At 35.2% G+C, this 20,642-nt stretch overlaps 4 protein-coding genes across 4 annotated transcripts; all 4 read right to left on the minus strand.

Moving 5' to 3' along the window:
• Nucleotides 1-1,551, minus strand: LOC128555992 (uncharacterized). Its single transcript, XM_053539869.1, has one exon. It carries the CDS (start codon nt 1,549-1,551, stop codon nt 1-3), a length of 1,551 nt encoding a protein of 516 aa, XP_053395844.1.
• Nucleotides 1,552-1,734: 183 nt separating this feature from the next.
• Nucleotides 1,735-3,161, minus strand: LOC128555993 (uncharacterized). The gene is made up of 2 exons (XM_053539870.1): nt 3,020-3,161; nt 1,735-2,747 (listed from the first exon to the last, which is right to left on the minus strand). Exons 1-2 carry the CDS (start codon nt 3,159-3,161, stop codon nt 1,735-1,737), a joined length of 1,155 nt encoding a protein of 384 aa, XP_053395845.1.
• Nucleotides 3,162-3,387: 226 nt separating this feature from the next.
• LOC128555994 (uncharacterized) lies at nt 3,388-5,079 on the minus strand. The gene has a single exon (XM_053539871.1). The coding sequence runs from the start codon at nt 5,077-5,079 to the stop codon at nt 3,388-3,390; it is 1,692 nt and encodes a 563-aa protein (XP_053395846.1).
• A 7,423-nt stretch (nt 5,080-12,502) lies between these two features.
• LOC128555995 (transcription intermediary factor 1-alpha-like) lies at nt 12,503-13,003 on the minus strand. Its single transcript, XM_053539872.1, has one exon. The coding sequence runs from the start codon at nt 13,001-13,003 to the stop codon at nt 12,503-12,505; it is 501 nt and encodes a 166-aa protein (XP_053395847.1).
• Between the last annotated feature and the right edge of the window lie 7,639 nt (nt 13,004-20,642).

Consider the following 20,642-nt stretch of genomic DNA (forward strand, 5'->3'; position numbering starts at 1 on the left):
TTAATCATCAGCATTTATTTCTAATGGGCACAATTTTGTTATTGGTCGCACAAATTCTTTGCCATTCATTAAAACATTTGCTGCGCGCACATGTCCATCGCGACTTGTATGCACACGCGTAATACGCCCCAATGGCCACTGTGCTCGCGGTAAATCATTAGACGTAACAATCACGACACCGTTAACTTTCAGGTCTGGATTAATTCTATGCCATTTTTTTGATGTTCGTAGACTGGGTAACCACTCACGTAACCATCTATTCCAGAAGTGTCGAACTAACTCCTGTATTCTACGCCATCGCTTTCTAGGACTGAATTCTGTAGTATCCACACTTTCAGGAGCAAACTTTCCCCCGATTTGTCCATGCAGAAAATGGTTTGGTGTAAGCGGTATACAGTCTGCTGGATTACTAGTTTGATATGTAAGTGGTCTTGAATTGATCAAGCCTTCAGCTCCAGCAAATGCCGTCATAAGCTCTTCGTCAGTAACTGAAGCATTTTGTAATATTGCGTATGTTGCACGTTTAGCACTTTTGATCATTATTTCGTGTACACCTCCCCAATGAGGAGCAAAGGGTGGAATAAATTGCCACTGTATTCCTTTATTTGCTGTGTTTTCTATAATTTTATCCTGATCAAGACACTGCAATAACTGTTTTAATTCTTTTTCAGCACGAACAAAATTTGATCCATTGTCTGATAACATAGTTTTTGGTAATCCCCGACGACTAACCATCCGGTAAAACGCATTAAGAAAAGAATCTACATCCATTCCAAATGCAATCTCTAAGTGTACAGCTCTTGTACTCAAACAAGTGAATAAACAAAGGTATCTTTTTTCTCGACGTTTTCCACGGCCTTGAACAGTTACAAATGGTCCCGCATAATCTACTGCTACATGAACAAATGCTCTTAATGGCATATTGTGACGGATATTTGGAAGTGGCGCCATAATCTGTTCTTTTGGTCTTGCTTTGCGAAGTTTACACTTTGTACATTTGTTTTCTACTGCACGAATTACCTCCCATGCAGATGGTATCCAATACTGTGTTGATAACACGGCAAGTGTGTAGTTTGTACCACTATGTCCTGAATCTTCATGAAAGTGACGAACAATTAGTTCAGTAATCCAATCATGTCGAGGTAGTATCACTGGATATCGACAGTCATACAATAACATTTCAGCATATTTTAAGCGTCCATCACTTCTGATTACTCCTTCACCGTCGATTTTTGGATTCAGTTTGATCAATTTGCTATCTTTTGGTAGTTCTTTTTGCTTAGATAAACATGTAAATTCTTCCTTATAATGAGACCTTTGAGCTCTCATTATTAATTTTACCTCTGCATCATGTATTTCATTCGCACCCAGTTGTCCTTCAATTCTTGCTGTTTTTGTACGTTTACAATTTTCCACGAAACGCATAACCCAAGCATATACCCGTACTAATTTTGTCCAACTGGAATTTCGTTTCGGATCAAGCCGCCATTCTTCATTGCACGTTTGTACATCCGCGCTCTGTGTGTGCATTGTTTGTACTTCAAACTGCATTTGTTTTGACTTTTTTATTTCACTGTTCTCATGTGAAAATTCAACTTTACTTTTTGGCCATTCGCATTCATTTTTCTTCAGAAATTCAGGTGCGTTCCACCACAATTCGTTCGTTTCCAAATAAGATATTGAACATCCTCTACTTAAAATGTCAGCCGGATTTTGTTTTCCTTGTACATGTCGTCATTGTATAGGATTTGAATGATACTGAATCTCTCCAATTCTATTAGCAACAAATGATTTGAAAATTGTGCTTCTATTTCGTATCCAATGTAAAATATTCATACTATCTGTCCAAAATGTGCAATTGTTAATACAAATGTTCAGTGCAGCACAAATTAACAATGTAAGTTTCAAGCACAGAACAGCTGCCAAAAGCTCTAATCTAGGAATACTTATCGTCTTAACCGGCGCTACTCTACTTTTTGCTGCAACGAGTCTAACCGAAATGTTATTTTCAGAATCTTTACAGCGACCATACACTACTGAACCGTAAGCTTTTTCTGATGCATCTCCGAATGCATGTAATGTTACTCTTTTTGGCTGAACATAATGTTCATGTCTTATACATCTTGGTATTTTGATTTGTTTAAGTTCTTTCAATTCAGATAACCACCTCAAAAATGTTTCATTCATTTCATTTGGAACAATTTCATCCCAATCTAATCCAGCTAACCATAATTCCTGCATCAGAATCTTTGCTCGCACGATATATGGTGCAACAAAACCATGTGGATCAAATATAGTCGTTATTTTTCTTAGAATTGTTCTCTTTGTCAATGTTGTATAGTTATCCGACTCTTGCACATTGAAAATAAAACAATCTTCATTAGCTAACCATGATACACCAAGTGTTTTTACAGTTGGCAAGTCATTTTTGTCCAGTTCAACTTTAGAAGCTCTATGCTCAGTGGGGATTTTTTCTAGTACGTCAGCCGAATTTGACAGCCATTTTCTTGCATACATGTTTGCTTTCGCCCAAAGTTCTGATAGCTGATAATACAATTCAATACCTTCTTCTACGGTAGACACAGAATCCATACTATCATCCATGTATGTTGAACTAAAGACCGTTTCTGCAGCACGTGGATATTCTTCTTTATGTAATTCAGCATTATGTCTAGAAACATATTGGGCTAGAAATGGTGATGCATTAACTCCAAACACCAGTGTTTTGAATTCATACCGAATTGGTGCTGAAGAATTCCAAAGAAACCTGTGATATGATCTGTCAATGGGGTAATTCCTACACGTAAGTACATCTCTTCAATATCACACATAATTGCTATGGGCTGACTTCTAAATCTCAACAATACATCAAATAATTAATTCTGCAACTTTGGTCCCTGATATATCACCTCATTTAGACTTAATCCCTCTGTTTTTGCTGCTGCATCGAAAACAATACGGACTTTAGTTGTCTCTCGATCCAGTTTAACTACCGGAAAATGTGGTAAATACCACTCACTGTTATTGAAACTTTCATTCGGGTTAACTACCGTTATATAACCTTTATTTAGATATTTCTGTAGTGTTGTTTCATACGCTTCTTTCACAACTGGATCTTTCTCTATTTTCTTTTCTGTGTTTCTAAATCTCTGTAATGCCATTTCATAGTTATTTTTCAGAGACGGTTTTTTTGTCATTCCATGGAATGGATACTTGATAATGTCCTTCACTACATGTTATCGTAGATTTTACTTGTTTCACAATGGATTCGTCTTCGACTGACATGGTACTTCCTTTTTGTGAAATGTGTTCTATTTCCCAGAATTTTTCTATCGATTTTTCGATATTTACATCTTTTTGCAAAAAGAATGTATGATAATTTCTACTTTAATTTTCAACAGAATTTTCAATGGATCCAACACAAGTCCAGCCTAAGGGAGTGAGACGAGCTATTGGTTCACCGGGTTCCCCTCTGACTTCGTGTAACGAGTAATGTAAATCTGAATAATCTACCCCAATCAATAAATCTATTGTATTTTTTCTCTTACACACTGGAAATTGTATACCATTTAGATGTTTAAACTGTCCAGATTGTTTATTCCAGTCTACTGTTCTGAGATTTCCTGTTACACAAGTTGTTGTTGTAGCCTCCATTCCCATTTTCACTTGACCATTCAAGCCTTCAATATAAAATTTCACAGGTGCAGTTTCAAAAGTTTCTTTTCTACCATTCATAACATTTACCGTTATCAACTGTGCATTAGATACTATGTCTAATCCTAATTCTGCAGCTGCATCTGCATTAATGTATGATTTTGAACTGCCATCGTCCAACAGTGCATTTACAGTCAACTGTTTACTTCCATTTTTCACTATTACTGGAACTGTGCGAAGTGAAATCCGATTTGGCACTGAGAAACGATTGTTGTTATAATGAGCCTGATGTTGAACATGATGACTTGTCGCATTTTCATTTGTAGGTACATTTTGTTGATTCATTTCATCTTTGTGTAACGACAAACTGTTATCCGCATTTTGATAATTCATTGCTTCATTATGTAACAACCTATTATGGTTCTTTTTACAACCTTGAATTCCGCAAACTTTCATTCTATTACATGTACTACCAGCATGTCCGTTTCCTAAACACCGAAAACACAACTTCAGATCTTTAGCTTTTTCCAAACGCTGTGATGGCGATAATTGTTTGAATACGTAACAGTTCCAAACATCATGATTATCAAAACAGACTTTACAGACCTTTTGGCTTCCTTGACTTTTTTTGTTATTTACAAAGTGAGTAGCTACTTGTGGTCTTGAAGGCTTCCACTTGTCTCCAGAAAGTCCATGAACAGTTTCGGCAACAGCAACATAGTATTTAGCCTCCTGATTGAACCACTTTCTTAATGTTTGAACGGATTCATCTTCTTTAGATTCATAAAGCCACCGATTATACCTCGTAAGCATTGTTTCAGGCAATTTTTTCAGAAGTCTCAAATACAGTGCTCCATCTCCTAAATCTTCTTCCTTTTCTGCTTCTATCAAATTAATCACTACAATATCTAACAAGTCCGCAAATTTCTCGATAGTTTTAGCACACTCCTCTTTCATTACCGGAAATTTGTCTAATTCTTCTAGATATGCCATAACTTGCCTTCGTTTACCTCCAAACTTTCTATCTAAACGTTCTTTTGCTGCTTCGTAACTAGCTGCCGAATGCCCTAACTTTTCAATCGACTTCAATGCCTCACCAGATAAATATTGTCTTAACTGCAAGAGCTTATATTCAGCAGTAGACGGTGCACTGTCAATACAAGCATTGAAAGCCGCCTTCCAAGATTCATACTTTCTTTTCTCACCTGTGAATACTGGAATTTGTACTCTTTTTAACTGCTGCCACATATCTTTGCCTAAACCTTCGGTTGTAGCACTAGCTGGCAGTGAAGCCTTCGTAGACTTTTTGAACACAGTTTTATGGGTCTCACTATAGTCTTTTTCAATTATGTCAATCTCTTCCATAACTTTTCTTTCGTTTTCTAAATCATTTACTTCTCTGTAAGATGAACACAATTTGTGCATAGTCCCAAAAGCAACTTCATTTGCATCATCTAAATAATCCTGATATTTTTGAATTTCTTTTTTGTCCAACTCTTCATCGATATCAACGTCTAAACACCGTAAAAGTTTGTTTTTTGTCTTTGTATATATTAATTTATGTCTTTAACAATTTCAAGTCCGCAATTCTTTGCAACACCACTTGTTTTTCTTCTTCGCTGAGCTCCACAGCCATTTTTACACTTCAGAGTCAATTTACTGTTTATATGTATTAAGTCCTATTATCATAATCTCGCTCTGCTACCATTTTGTTCCGCTTACAACTATAATTACAACTATTTTCCTTTTTTAACTTTTATTTTCGCTATCAATTTCACTTTACAACATGGCTGACTTAAAACATGGTTATATTTCACGCAAGTACAGAAATTACAGTAAAGTAATTACCGAAAAGAGCAAAAATTCCCGTGCTCGGCCTCTTAGGCGCGTGAACCCTAAATTACTACTTGAAAACTTAACTAATTCTTTAGAACAGTGCTTATATTCTAACCTCGCGAAATTTCGTTATCTGTGAATGCAAAATGAAAATTACAAAGTATCTTTCGTCGGAGTGATTGTTACGACAGATATTGAATCAAATGCCATGTAACGACAGTCAAAATTACCTCTTACTTAGACTAAATAGTGTGAATTTTTCTGGTCCATCAAGATTGTGGCTTCAGTTTAATGTGTCTATATTGTTAAGCTGACAGAGAGAGTCTGACATTCCCTTAGAATATATATTATTATACCAGATTTATATAGCGCCCTTTTCATGATAAATTTCACGTTCAAAGGCGCTTTACATAGTTCAAATGCAGCCACACAGGGCGCATAATTCATCCTCTACTAGTACAGACACAGAGCGATCTGACCAGAGGGACAGAGTGAGACAAAGCCCCCACGACAAAGAGATCAGAAATCAGATACAGGCTGGTCCGGCTAACTTAGCCTAGCTCGTTTCGAATAGACAGCCTGGTTCTTTAACGTGACCAGTGTATAGCACTGATACACGCAAGGATTGCCTGGGTTCCTTACCTGTACACCTCTAGTTGGGTGGGAAACACTGAAAAGCGTTTCTGAAAATTCCCGAGTAGCTGCTGGGGATCGAACCCCGACCACAGGATTGGAAGGCCAGTGTGCAAACCACTGAGCTATCCGTCCACCCATAAATATAATACTATATCTATGAATATAGCTCCTATAAGATGTATTACTTTCAATAGGTATTCAGTTTCAATTGTATGGTAAGTATACAGTCGTAGTCAGGAGATGTAAAAAAAGGGCGCAATTTCACGAAAAAAACTTGAGTAATTGCTTCGCTAAATCTGTTATTTTAAATGCTTGTTTTTTCTCCTTGATGCGTCTTCAATGTTGACTTTTTCATCTATATCAGAACCGTATATGACTGACTATTTCGTAGATGAAAACCCAACAATTCTGAATTTTACAGCAAACGAAGAATAGAATTAGGAAATACGTTTTTTTGTATATACTTAAGCAAATACTTAAGTTCGTTATATCATACTTGAAGAGAAATATCAATTTTGCGTGACTGAAAAAAGTACTGCAGACGAATACTACTAACCATAGTATAATTTAGCTATAAATGCATTGTTATAGAAAAAATCAACATTAGATAACAATAACTTAAGCAATAGCTCGATTTTAAAATAACTCATTTAACTTAAAGTATGGTAGTTGTATATTTAAACATCATTTTTTTAAACTAATTTATAGTAGTCTATATCTATAGTCTACATATATTAATATTTTTAACATATACTTTGTAATGAAATAATGAGATATATACGAAATCCCAATGATGACTTCACGTTTCCATTTTCATTTCCTATTATACATTATGAAATATACCAGTACAGAAATTATGAAATGATACTTCTCAATTTTTTATAGAAAACGAGAAGTGAAAACTGTTAAATGTGAAAATTTACATTTCTCACTTCTGATTTTATACTTTCCTATATGTGTCCTATAGTATGACAAAAATAAGAAAATGAATGTGAATTTCACATTTTTAACTTCACACTTCTCAAATTTTTTTAATCGAAAACGAGAAGTGAGAACTGTTAAATTTAGAATTAAACATTTTTCACTTCTTATAAGAAATGACAAATGAGAAATAGGGAATGGGAATAGTGAAACGTGGTCACTACAGAGCTTTTGTAGATGTATTTCCATTTCATTTATTTTCATCTGCAGTGACATATGTTTTCTATATTTTTACTGAAGTTTAACACATTTCATTTTCACTGTTTATCCGGAACTCTTTTAGTTGATTTCAATATCTGTTGTCAAATTATACCAATGAATAATGAAGTGAACTTTTTCTGTGTCTTGTTGACGTCATTAATCCGGTATTGATACATCGCAGTTAACCTTCGCAAAGGGAAACCATTCTCTTTCGAATGTGTACGCCAGATATGAACAGCATAGCTTTGTACAGAAATGCCATGCTGCGAATGTGAGGTAGGTGTGGGAGGGGCCTCCCCATGTAAAGTAGGCAAGAGATGCGTTAAATCTCTTATATCTCATTCAGCGTTAATTAGAGTAGAGACTGGCAGATATGTAGGTGAACCAGTCAATTCAAGTCATTGTAGATTCCGTTGTTTAAATTCAGTTGAAGATAAAAGGCACTAAGTCTTGCTGCTTGAGTGCGTTATATAATATAATCCGGTAGAATGCCTTCGGGAATGTTTTAGAAAATACTGACTTTATGCGTTTAACAACTAAAAATCAAATCACATTCATTCTATGTAATTATCCTAGAAAAAAAACAGCACTTATAAGGCTAACTTATAATTGCGAAACATTATGTAATATTTACGTTTGAGATGACTGCGTTTTTTAGAAAGTGGCCTTCCCTGTTGGATATTCATCCTTGTTTTTAGTTATTCAAAGAAACATATTCCGCCGCCTTTTTTATCTTGCATGCGCCAGGGACATGGTAGATAAATTGACACACATACATAACGAAACGCATTTTGAATAATAGTAACTTTTTTTCCTTAATATATGAAAATAAAACTGGATTTCGATTGCGCGGGGAAATAATGTTGCGGCTAATGTAAACAAACATATTGGATAATATATTCATACCCAGAAACCACTCACATGATAAAAGTTTGTGCTTAATTTAATCTTCTGCATGTTCATGCATTATCTTGCATGCGACAGGAACATGCTTATTTCAGATAGAATGAATCCCAATTTTACCTTTGACAGCAAAAGTGTGACATTCACTTTAAAGAGGAAAGAAAAATAAGTGGACGGGCATTAACTACATATTGCCTATGTGCGTGTGTGAAGTTTGAGAGAGGCAGGTGTAATAGTATTAATTTATGAGGCCACACATACAAACAGACCGGACAGACAGACCGCATGGTGACCTCCTTCAAACTTCGTTTGCGGGTTCTAAATAAGAAGAAATACCATATTAGGAAGGGACAGCTGCAAAGAGGCATATAGTCTTTTTTATGAACGTCGCAAACATTTGTGCAATACTGCAAGCAAACATGCATACAGTCAGGACAATACACCACATCCTCTTTCGTTGACGGTTAGAAACAAACTGGAGGTTTTATCAATGATTTTATTTAATTTTACCAAACAAGTATGGTTTCTTTATCCACAATACATTGGGATTTGTATGTAGATCATTCTTCAAATAAAAAAATGCACTTTTGACGCAGACAATGTGCAATATCTGGACAAAATCAGCGATCAATCGAGCTTTTAGCTATAATTCTACCTGTAATCTGCCCAACACATTATATAAAGAAACAAACAAAAAAAAACAAAGACAAATATCAAACAGGGAATGCCACGTACCAAAAATGCAGCCTCCCCAAAACGAAACCCACAGCACGCAGACGTGCACACCACAAACACACGCACACACATACACACGCACACACACAAAGCCAACATATGAGGACAAAACGAACAAAGGAACACAGTGGGGCACCGCCTTGGAACGGTCAGTGGCAAAAACACCACTGGGGAGCTTAAACCGGACTCTTACCCCCACCATGTTCCAAAGACACGGGACAGTGTAAATAAAATTAATCCCCTCCAGGTAAATCTCTAAGACACGTAATGGAAACAAAAAGGCATGGTATGTAAAACACAAAAATGCTCGTGTATAAATATATAAAAAGCAAACCTTTAGAACCAAAACCGTATGTACTCAATGACTTTTAAGAAGACAGAGCAACAAGAGAAACACCCTTAAGGGCCCGACGAAACAGTCATGTTCAGCTTCCAATGAAATATAAATATACAAACCAAAAAAAAGCATATTATTCACTTTAAAATAGTTTTTCTTCCAACTTTTAGCGATCAGTTTATTGTTTTGGTCGGTCACAACAGGAAGAGGGGAAATATACTCGTTTATAGGGGTGATAAGGAAACTCGTTATGAGTAAAAGAAAGCACAGCGCTACTGAGCTAGGATACAAAGGAATGAAGAAAGAATACGACTATCTATATTTGGTCTACTTGTGACTACACCTGTGTAGGTTTACATTTGATTTAGTAGTGATCAGCATTAGGACGCCCTTTATTGGGAACTGCGAACTGTGCTACATATCTTCACATATGCAATAATAGTAACGTTCTTTTTTTTTTTTTCATTTTTATTTCGAAAATAAAACTGGACAGGAAAATAATGTTGCTGTTGTGGCTAATTGCTAATTGCTAATGTAAACAAATGTATATTGATTAATATATGCATATCCAGAAACCATTACATCCTCATTTAATCTTCCACATGTTTATGCATATGATAAATTTGTTTTTTAATCCTACACTCGATACTGTTTGTACGGGGCGAGCTAAACTAATGCATTTTGCTTCAATTTCTACAGTAATTTGAATACATATGCGTGACTAAGTATATCAAAACATGATTTTTAATGAGGTGTTTATTACAAACTACCTAAGATGCAGGGTCATGGTAATTTTCCAGCTCAGTCCGGTAAAATACAACCCGTTTACTTAAACAGGTTATGACCAGACTGTTCGGAGGCACTTTTCATGTTCTGTGTTCAGATCTTTACAATTAAACACTGGCCTATGTATGACGGAACAGGTGGAAGACTTCATGATAGGCAGCTATAAAATCCCATTGGGACAGATCTGATTTAATACTTATCTTCCTGCATGATTTGCCGGTCTGACAGATTGCTCTGCTTTCTGCTAGTCTTTGAGTACATGCTTGTACGGTTATTTAGATTTACTTTTTATATAATTGTAGACGAGAATTGATGGGGTTTACATTTTATGATCTTTTTATGATACATGCACTATGGATTTGCCGGTTATGAGTGACTTTTATTTACAATGTCTGATAACTTTGGAACATGATTGGGCTAAAGGTGGGCTTGTCGAACAAATAGCCAGTGTATATCCTTCCCTGTATATCTATATGTATATTTGTTTCGTAGGATATTCTACCTCAGGTTTCCTATATAGATGTCTTTATTTTGTTTCGGTTTTGGGGCGTATACGTTCCTAGAGACTCCCATCAGATCATTTTTCCCTTTTAGTACGGATCAATACAGTGGATTGGAATGTGGAAGGAAAGGGAAAAAGAATCAATAAGGTCACTGAGGCAGAATTTTTCTGATAGATGCATCAACTCTCCTGATAAACATTTTCGAAGATTATTGTTTAGAATTATTTTTGTGGTCTGTTAATGACTCATTGCTTCTGAGGTAAACAAGGTAATGGTCAAGGTTAAGATAACACAATAAATTTGAATTGCTTTTAATTCAAAACTTGCGACTACACTTAAATTACTAGCATTTAACGTCTTCCCTTTCAATCAAATGTTACAAGCATACTCAGTGTTCAGTCTGTTTACCAAAATCATAAACATAATGCAAATGTCGGGACGAATATTTTTTAATTTTTACTAGAAAATATCTCTTAACCTTGGGTTGGGTTTGTAATTTGAAGAGTGAGTCTATATTATATGATGTGCCGCTCATCTCGTCAGAACTTGAAATTTCACTTCATCTATTATTTTATTGAACGTCTCGTGTCTTTGTAATCTTCTTCTGGTTACCACGATAATCTCTGTAATCGTGTATCGCGACGGACTTTATCGGTTTCCTGTTCCAAACTTAATAGAACGACGAAGAACGAAATCAGTGGAACATTTTCTAAGACTATAAAACCCAGAGATTTGACGATATAATTTGATTAATCGTTTCCCCCCTAGTTCCAAACAAAACGCTGTCACCTGATTATATTAATATCTATTCAATACTGCTCTACAGGTAATTTCATGATGCCCAATACTAGGAAAACCAAAGAGGAATCACACTCAACTGCATCAATGGTCATTTGTGGAGTTCTAATTGTACAATATGACTTCTTCGGCTTCTGGCCTTATCGAAGATATCCTTAGAGTTTACTCTACATACGTACTATGCCCTGTGTTCATTATGTTACCATATCCTAAGGATGATTATGTAGACTTTATTAAATCCTTTCTCTTTGCTTACTAATAAGCTTGGATTCTAACCATTCTATGTGCGAACCGTACACCTTATCCCTCTTCCCGACCTATGCAGGTGTGTCGGCAGAAAAAATGTATCCTTATTTCACAGGAAAAGAGTATTTTATTTAAAACACGAAAGTAAGGAAGACATTAAAAATATGTTATCTCAATTCAACAATAACCTTGCGATTAGCACGTTCTCCACCTCTGTATTTTTTAACAGATATTATCAGAATCTTATCTCTGTTATCAATAACACAAATTATTTTATGCATCAGGATTATTATCTATTAGGATTATATATTTTACGTGACAACTCACGAAATGTGAAAGCAACAAGAAATGTGTGTGTATTGACACGCGACTTCTATCCTATCGCAAAATGCTAAATTCTGTTATACGCTACTTTTACAAGCAATAGCAAAATATTTTCCGGCACAATATTGCCAACACGCATTATTTTTGAATAATGAGTCGTTGAAAAAACTATCAACTGCAAGGTTATTCAAAAACCGACTTTCAATTTTGCGCCCTCGTTGTGTTTCAAATGATATGACGTTGATGGTATTTGACTCAAATCCGACAGCAATAACAGTATCATCCTGAAATGCAACTGCCACTGGCATTTTCATGCTATCGCATTCAAAAACATTTGACAGAGCACCTTCCCAGTTAAGAAGAAAAACTTTATTTGATTTTCTATCTGAAAGACATATCAGATGCTTCAGCGGATGGACGTCGATATATGCTGGCTGAAGAAACAACACATGGCCATTTTCATCTGTAGTTATTCTGTTTTCTTCCTTTGACTGTGCCGTGTCATAAATGACTAGGCAAGCAGGTTTTGAAGATGCAATAAAAAGTTTGCCATCAGCATATGCTATGCCTTTTGAAACACTTGCTTAAACGACTCATTGCACTTATCTTTGTGTTGTTGAGAAAGACCCTTTTTTACTTCAAACATATTTTCAGACTCATCTAATTCTTTAAGAAATTCTGAATACTCTTCCGACTTTTCTGTGTGAGTTGAACGTTCAGTTAAATCCCTAAATCGACACCCCTTGTGAATATTTACGATACAATTTACACACAGTAACTTATGATGTCTTTCGCAATAGAAGTTAACATTGTTATTTGCATTGCAATCACATTTGTTGTCCACAACAGCAGTAGATACTTGTCGTCTAGGCATTTTATCCTTTCCAACTAACTTATGGTTTCTACATGGCTTAGGTTTACAGTGGTTTCGAAAGCATTCATCACACAAGTATTCCAAGCAATCAGTACAATATCCCTCCGCGGGCTTCATCGTACAGAAGTCACAATTCATTGCCCCTGTTGCGTCAATATCGGAGCCTGTGTTTTCCGAACTGGTAGCCATTTTATTCCTATCGCGCTCGCTTCAATATCAGTTTGTAACATGATCACACACTTAACCCATTTTGTCGATATCAAGCTAAATTTCAAATGTGTAAATTTATTCGAGGTGTCTAATACAAGTGATAGATAACAATCCGTCACAAAAAAGCTATCGAGTTTAAACTTTGTATTACTTAGCAGGTCATTTAGGTTAGTTCACATGTTGGACTGTCAAAAATAAAATTACCGGGGGGATAAAATCTATGCAAACAATACATATTTTATATTTGAAAAGTGTGTACTTGTTAATGGATGGTGTTGAGGTAATAGTGTATACAGAAAGGGAATCCCGTGCGATCGGAAAAAAGATTAATGGCGACATATACCAAACTTTCAGACAGTGTCTGAAGGTCACAAAAAGACATGTCGCCAGTCCTAGTTCCGCGACTGGACTGATCTATGACGTTATCTAAATGGCGGCCAAGTTAGTTTGAAAATATAACTCTGCGTATTTTATAATTTACATAAGTTACACCGCAATATTTAATAGTATTATCTTTAATTTATCATCCTGGAATATTTGTTGGCAATTTAATAACAATAATGACGTATATAAATAATTAAATGATGTGAAATAATCAAACTATATATTACCCAACCCACCTTTTTGAACATATTGTTTTCTTATGTATGTATTTATTTCCTATAAGCTATACCGTCGGAATATACGAATATCATCATATTCCAATAGTGTTGTGGCTTTATGTGTGCTACAAACTATCTCAATGTGTTGTATACATGTCAGTTGCGATATTTATATAGTCTGTAATTGAACAAAGCTCATTCTCTGCTACACATAAACATTATTCTATACCAATTTGCTTACCCAGCATTCGTATCGCGTTGAACTGCACAATGATTTTTAAACATCAACACTTGATAAAATGTAATGATTAGCATTCGTACAAATAAGCCACTACCTTTCTTCTATTTTAATCTGATAGAAGCCTTTCAAAGGTTACGATTATTAGTTTCCATAGGATCTCGAAACGTTATTAAACAATAATGGAGTCTTTGAACAATGAAGTTTACATACCAAGGGGTGAATGCGACACAGTGCTAAGTGACATTTTTTGAAAAAATCACTTTTTTTTCATATATCAAGTGTTTATGACCTTGCCCATGTCCCATAAAAATATCAAGATTTTAGCAAGTCATTAAATGAATTTTTAACAAAATGGTCAAAAAGTGCTAAGTGAAAATGATATACCATTTGAATGCGACACAGTGCTAAGTGCCTCGTCACTTGGCGCTTTTTCGCACCGAACTATATCAAGTTTGCACTCAGTATATGTACCAAGTGACAAATATTTTTCAATAATTGTGCCATTTAGCTGGTTTCTTTTAAGTATGATATCATTATCAGTACCTGGTATAAAGGATTTTTTTTTTTTGACAAACAGTTGATTTTTATTCTTCTTTTTTTTTCACTTGGTACTTTTCACAGTAAACATGTGGCTGTAAACCAAGTATTGTTTACTGTGAAAAAGTGCTAAGTGACAGAATGCATTTAAAGTTCTTCAGATGAAATTGTCTGATTTTTTTTTTATTTCAAACATTTGTCTCAAGATTTTTTTATCTAAATGAGGACAGGGAAAAGTATATATTAGTGAAATATAATTATTTGAACTTAAAAAGTATTTCTATATGTACAACTGCACTAGTTCTGACTAACGTGTTGTAAATCTTGCCTCTTGGGTCAGGTGTACAAATGAAACACCCCCTGATCCAAGCAGTATACTCAGTTGCAACAGCTTAGGGAGAATCTGTGTCCACGATGCCTGCCAAATACAATGACCTTATTCTTATTTCAGCAGCATGTCATGTGTTTTATGTGCTGCTACCATACAAAACGAAAATTAAGTACTTTTTTAAACTACATTGTAATATATGAATACTAAGAACAGTTGTGTAATTTCGCACACAATTAGTATGCAGAAACTGACAAATCATCATATTTTATTTTCCTTTTGTAAATTAATTATTTATATTATATACAAATGAGTTCTGCAATAAACCCTACGAAAGTACCATTTATTCATAAAATACGGATGTATTTCGGTTATGATAATTTCCCGCACGGTTATCGTTTTGAGTGAACTTTTTTTATTTTACTTTCGTATGTTAATTATTTATGATATATATGATTGAATTATATTAAAAAACCTTCAAAAATACCTCTAATTAAAAAGATACAGGTGTATTCCAGTTATGGAAAGTGTATTCCGGTTTTTAGGTGGATTCCGGTTTAATGTGTGACCGATCGGCAAGTTATGACTGTTTGTACAGTTGTACAGTTCTTGTTTAATGTGAATCACAGTATACAATTGTACTGTAGCATTTTCATAGTATATGATTGAATCACAAGTATATACGAATAAGTTCATCTTGGCCTGGAATTTAGATTGATTGTTCATCATTTTGTCATTTCACAGTTAACTTAAACCTTGTCAGGTGTCTTTTGAAATTTCTTAACCACATTTTCTGTATGTCTCCAGTAACAGTGAATGAATGCAAATATCGGAGCTTCTGGTGATTACTGCTCTGGATAACAAAAACATAGCTTTTTTAGGAAAATCTTTGTACTTTTTAAGTATTCATAAATTTACTCATATATTGTTATGAGTTTTTAGATTACAAACAGTACAGTATAATACAACTTTTAACACAGCCATTACAGTAGCTGCTGTAATGCTGAAACTGAAATGACTGCATGACCATGGCTTTCAGCAAATTATTAGGAACACATGTATCTTATCTTATTTGTGGTTAACTGCCGTGTATATTTATAGTGATATCTGGAGAAATTCATAGAACATGTAATGAAATCTTTGGAATCAAAGTTTAATGATCTTGAAAAGGTTCAGTGTCACCTAAAGTGACTGTTGATTAAATTGCCAGCATGTCACAGAGAATATGATTGACAATTCCACACTGAAAATAAAGCCATATCTCTGGAAACTGTTTCATATTTGTAACCAAATAAAAACTCAAAATCATTAATATATCTTGAAGAAACATTTAAACCTAATATTAATGTGGAATCTATGTTATACAATGACAGTCTGATTTGTAGTGTATGTTATAAGTATGCATGACCTGCACTGCAAAAAAATGGCAGTGTGGCGTAGATTGACATTAACTCCTTATGTGTAAGTCACACTACACCGTATAGCGTTAACGGACGCCAAATGTATATAAAAACTGTGACAGAAAGTTATCCGGTGACGAAAGGCATTCCCCGCTGCTGCTCGATGCTCTCGCGATCGGTGTATTGGGCGCATAAAACACATAATGACCGCAAGATTTACGCATATATACAGGACGAACAACGTTCAATTAACGGATATCACCGTACTAGTAACAGACTTGTACCGTGTAAAACAAAAGCGCAATGCATGAGAAACTGACAAAACGTTCTAGTCAGTTATCGTCCGTTGAACATACGTTACATCCGTTGCATCATCCGGTAGTGGTCCGGCCGTGAATCAGGTCCACCGGACAAGAACGAATGCGAACCTAACAAGAACGGATGCGAACCGGTTAAGTTCAGAATAAGGAACGCTCGAGTAACGAACAAAACGCACATCAGCGCATTGCTACTGTACATCTAACGGACAACTTTGTCCGGTAGTGTACGTTCTAAATTTTGAACATGCTCAAAACCTTCCACTGGATGGAACGAATTTCGCAGAACAAGGAGTGCAGGTGCCGCATGAGAAACGGAAAAGAAACGCATGCGAATGGACACAAACGGATTGAAAATTTTGTTATACGTTAAAGGTCCGTTAACGCTATACGGTGTAGTGTAACTGAGACTTAAACTCTTATAATAGATTATTTAGTCAGGTTAAGTTATTTAATTATACTGTTTTGAGAGGCTAGATCTTGAAACAAGCTTTCCAACTTATATGTATATTTCTCAATAATTAAAGTACTGAAGCTTCATTGGGCAAAAAATAAATTGAAACACTGTTTTCTGTACTCAACATTAATCTAAGTACAGAATAGGAAAATGCATGATGATCTAAACTTTATTTATTGTAAACAGTTTTTTTACAGGAACAAGAGCTGTCTCCATAGGATGACATATGCCCCCGATGGCACTTTGAATGAGTAGTTATGGCCGATGTTAGAGTTTAGGACCTTTGACCTACGGAGCTGGGTCTTGCGCGCGACACGTCGTCTTACTGTGCCACACATTCATGCGTAGTTATTTTAAAATCCATGCATGAATGACAAAGATATGGACCGGACACGCCCATCAATGCACTATCATGAAAAATGACCTTTAACGTCTAAGTGTGACCTTGACCTTTGAGCTACGGACCTGGGTCTTGCGCGCAACACGTCGTCTTACTGTGGTACACATTCATGCCAAGTTATTTGAAAATCCATCCATGGTTGACAAAGATATGGACCGGACACGCCCATCAATGCACTATCCTTTAATGTCTAAGTGTGACCTTGACCTTTGAGCTACGGACCTGGGTCTTGCGCGCGACACGTCGTCTTACTGTGGTACACATTCATGCCAAGTTATTTGAAAATCCATCCATCGATGACAAAGATATGGACCGGACATGCCCATCAATGCACTATCCTTTAATGTCTAAGTGTGACCTTGGCCTTTGAGCTACGGACCTGGGTCTTGCGCGCGACACGTTGTCTTACTGTGGTACACATTCATGCCAAGTTATTTGAAAATCCATCCTTCGATGACAAAGATATGGACCGGACACGCCCATCAATGCACTATCCTTTAATGTCTAAGTGTGACCTTGACCTTTGAGCTACGGACCTGGGTCTTGCGCGCGAAACGTCGTCTTACTGTGGTACACATTCATGCCAAGTTATTTGAAAATCCATCCATCGATGACAAAGATATGGACCGGGCACGAAAATTGCGGACAGACTGACAGACTGACAGACGGACAGACGGTTCAAAAACTATATGCCTCCCTTCGGGGGCATAAAAAAACATTTTACTATTGAAAGAGAACTGTTTTACTGAATCAAAGCATTATACTGAACAATACCAGCTGTCCAACATTTGTAAATATTTCTAGAAATATTTAATTCTAGTGATACAGTAATTAAGAAATAATTTACACCAAAGCAGTGTTTTAACATTATTTATGCATGATAGGTGGTTATACATCAGGTGTAATAATTTTACGAGGGCGCAGCTCGAGTGATATTATTTCGAACGATTATTACTGCCAGATTGTATAAATAATTTTGCTATAGAAAATTTCCTTTCTAATATGTCTTTGTCGTAAAATTTAGATCAATATTATGGAACGGTTTCCTCGTGTATGCATGGCGTGTCATCACGCTCCTTTGTATATACACACCAGACTGGAAATGGTAATACGTCTTGCGGAAGAGTTCACTTTGGGCGAAAATGATGGCAAATTATTCTGTAAAGCGAATATACCAGATTAGTATGTGAGTAAATTAATCTAGACAGTTGTGCAGTGTTACATTTCGTTTTAAAAATGCTATTAGGTAAAATACTGAATCAAATTCGAAAGCACTACATGGTGCTAAATATCATGTTGACATGATGTTAACATAACAACGTTGTGATGAATAATCTTGCATTGCTAGTCATATTATAATGCATGAATTTTTAACTCTGAGGAAAATATCATGTCTGAAATACAGTTTTTATAATTCTCTTAAAACTGATACACTAACTAAGTCAAAGCATATAATTTATAAAGATACATTGTGATTGGCTAGCCATTTTTGTTCAGTGTAATTGTGAGTCATAGAAATTACTGAAGTTTAAAAGCTTTAAATAAATAAAATGGAAAAAAATTATGTGTTGTTTCTTAGTGTGATAAATATTTTCATGTATTATTGAAAAGATAATCCGCAGATAAAGCAGTTTCATTCGTTATGCTATGCTCTGTACAATGAACACTACTTTTGATTAAATGGCCCACTTCTTTTGTCCAGCCATCAAACATCATATTGTTTACTAGATACATGAAAAATATTTCCTTCTAAAGAAAAATAAGCTCAGAAGCAAAACCTTTGGATGACCTATACATTGTAAGGGCTTACTTATAATGTCACTTAGACTCTTTTCGAAGTCACAAAGTTTTAGAATAGTAAACAAAAATGACTGCGAAAAAGTTTTAAGTGACATGGTTTTAGTAAGGTTCATTTTATTCAATGATTTCAAACACTAAAAAAAACTGGGTACTAAAAGATGAATTTTATATCCCTTTAATAATAAAATATAAAATCACTTAGAATTTTGTCGCGCTTAACTTTTTGCAAATTTGTGTCTATTTGGAGTGCTAAAAAGTTCTAAGTGACATTTTGATTAAAATTTCTTATCTGTCAGACATTTCTTTAAAAATTCCACTAGATGTAAAAAAAATAAAGTTGATTTTATTCAGATTTAAAAATATTACAACAGCTGCCAGAATTATAAAGCAACAGGAATGTTTTTTCCTTCTCCTGTAAAATTTCATGAAATGCACTTAGCACTTTGTCGCATTCACCCCTCGATACAGTCTATTGTTTCCATTATTTGGCATTGTCTGGCATTCTGATTTAACTCTTGAGAGTTCTGGGATAACTCTACCTATGGTCAACGACTGTCAGCAGCATTTTATAACATTCATAACAATTCTATGACAGAATCGAATTCTAGCTATCACAAATGTCTTCTCCCTGAAACTATTTTGTCAACGGGAAAGAACGTATGTCGACAAATTACAAAATTTCTTGAAATATAGACACCCGTAAGTAGAGAACGGTTATTGTATATTATTATTCAATTTTACAATATTACACACTGTATTAGATCAATTGCAAACATCATATGAAACAGACAGATGTAATACAAAACATAAGTGAGCCAATACGGAATTCAAGCATTTTGATTGGTTCAAAAGAGAGGACCAATACGGAGATGTCACTTCTGTTAGATTTTTAAATGACGACATTTTGTTTTACATCAGAGTTATAGATTACATTTTGTTTCACATTTTGACAAAAAGTCATCTAACATGTTCATGTAATAACCAATATGACTGAGCAGGATGTAAGTCTTCATACATTAAAACGATACTTTAGCTTATTCGGTATTGTGTAAAGTGTTTCCTGTCAGAAATTCTGGCAGTTGTCAAGGAAAATAATGAGAAAATATGGAAACTCAGATTAATTAAAAGGATGAGACTTATCTTTAACAGACATTTTGATAGTGTGGACTATTTGTGCACTGATAAATAGCGATTCAAATGTTGCAAGTGAATGAATACATGGGCGAGCTAGAGTGTCAGTTGTGAATTGCAAACAATTTCGGATATTAAGAATTAAACGAGGCTTACGGCCTCGGGCCAATATGACAACCCTTGAACAAATAACAAGGTCAATATGAAATTGCTTGATTAATAACATTATATTATTATTAGCTGTCTGATTCTGATGGGCTAAAACTAATCTACTAAAATATATAACCCGTGTAAGAAGTTCTTTAGTTCTGTAAGTTTTAATGTTGCACGTATACCGACTGCAACTTGTAAGTTCTGTTAGCTATTAGCTGCAGTAGAATTGTGAATGTGCAAGTACATGTAAGG

Source organism: Mercenaria mercenaria, chromosome 3 (assembly GCF_021730395.1).
Source record: "Mercenaria mercenaria strain notata chromosome 3, MADL_Memer_1, whole genome shotgun sequence".
Classification (NCBI taxonomy): Eukaryota; Metazoa; Mollusca; class Bivalvia; order Venerida; family Veneridae; genus Mercenaria; species Mercenaria mercenaria.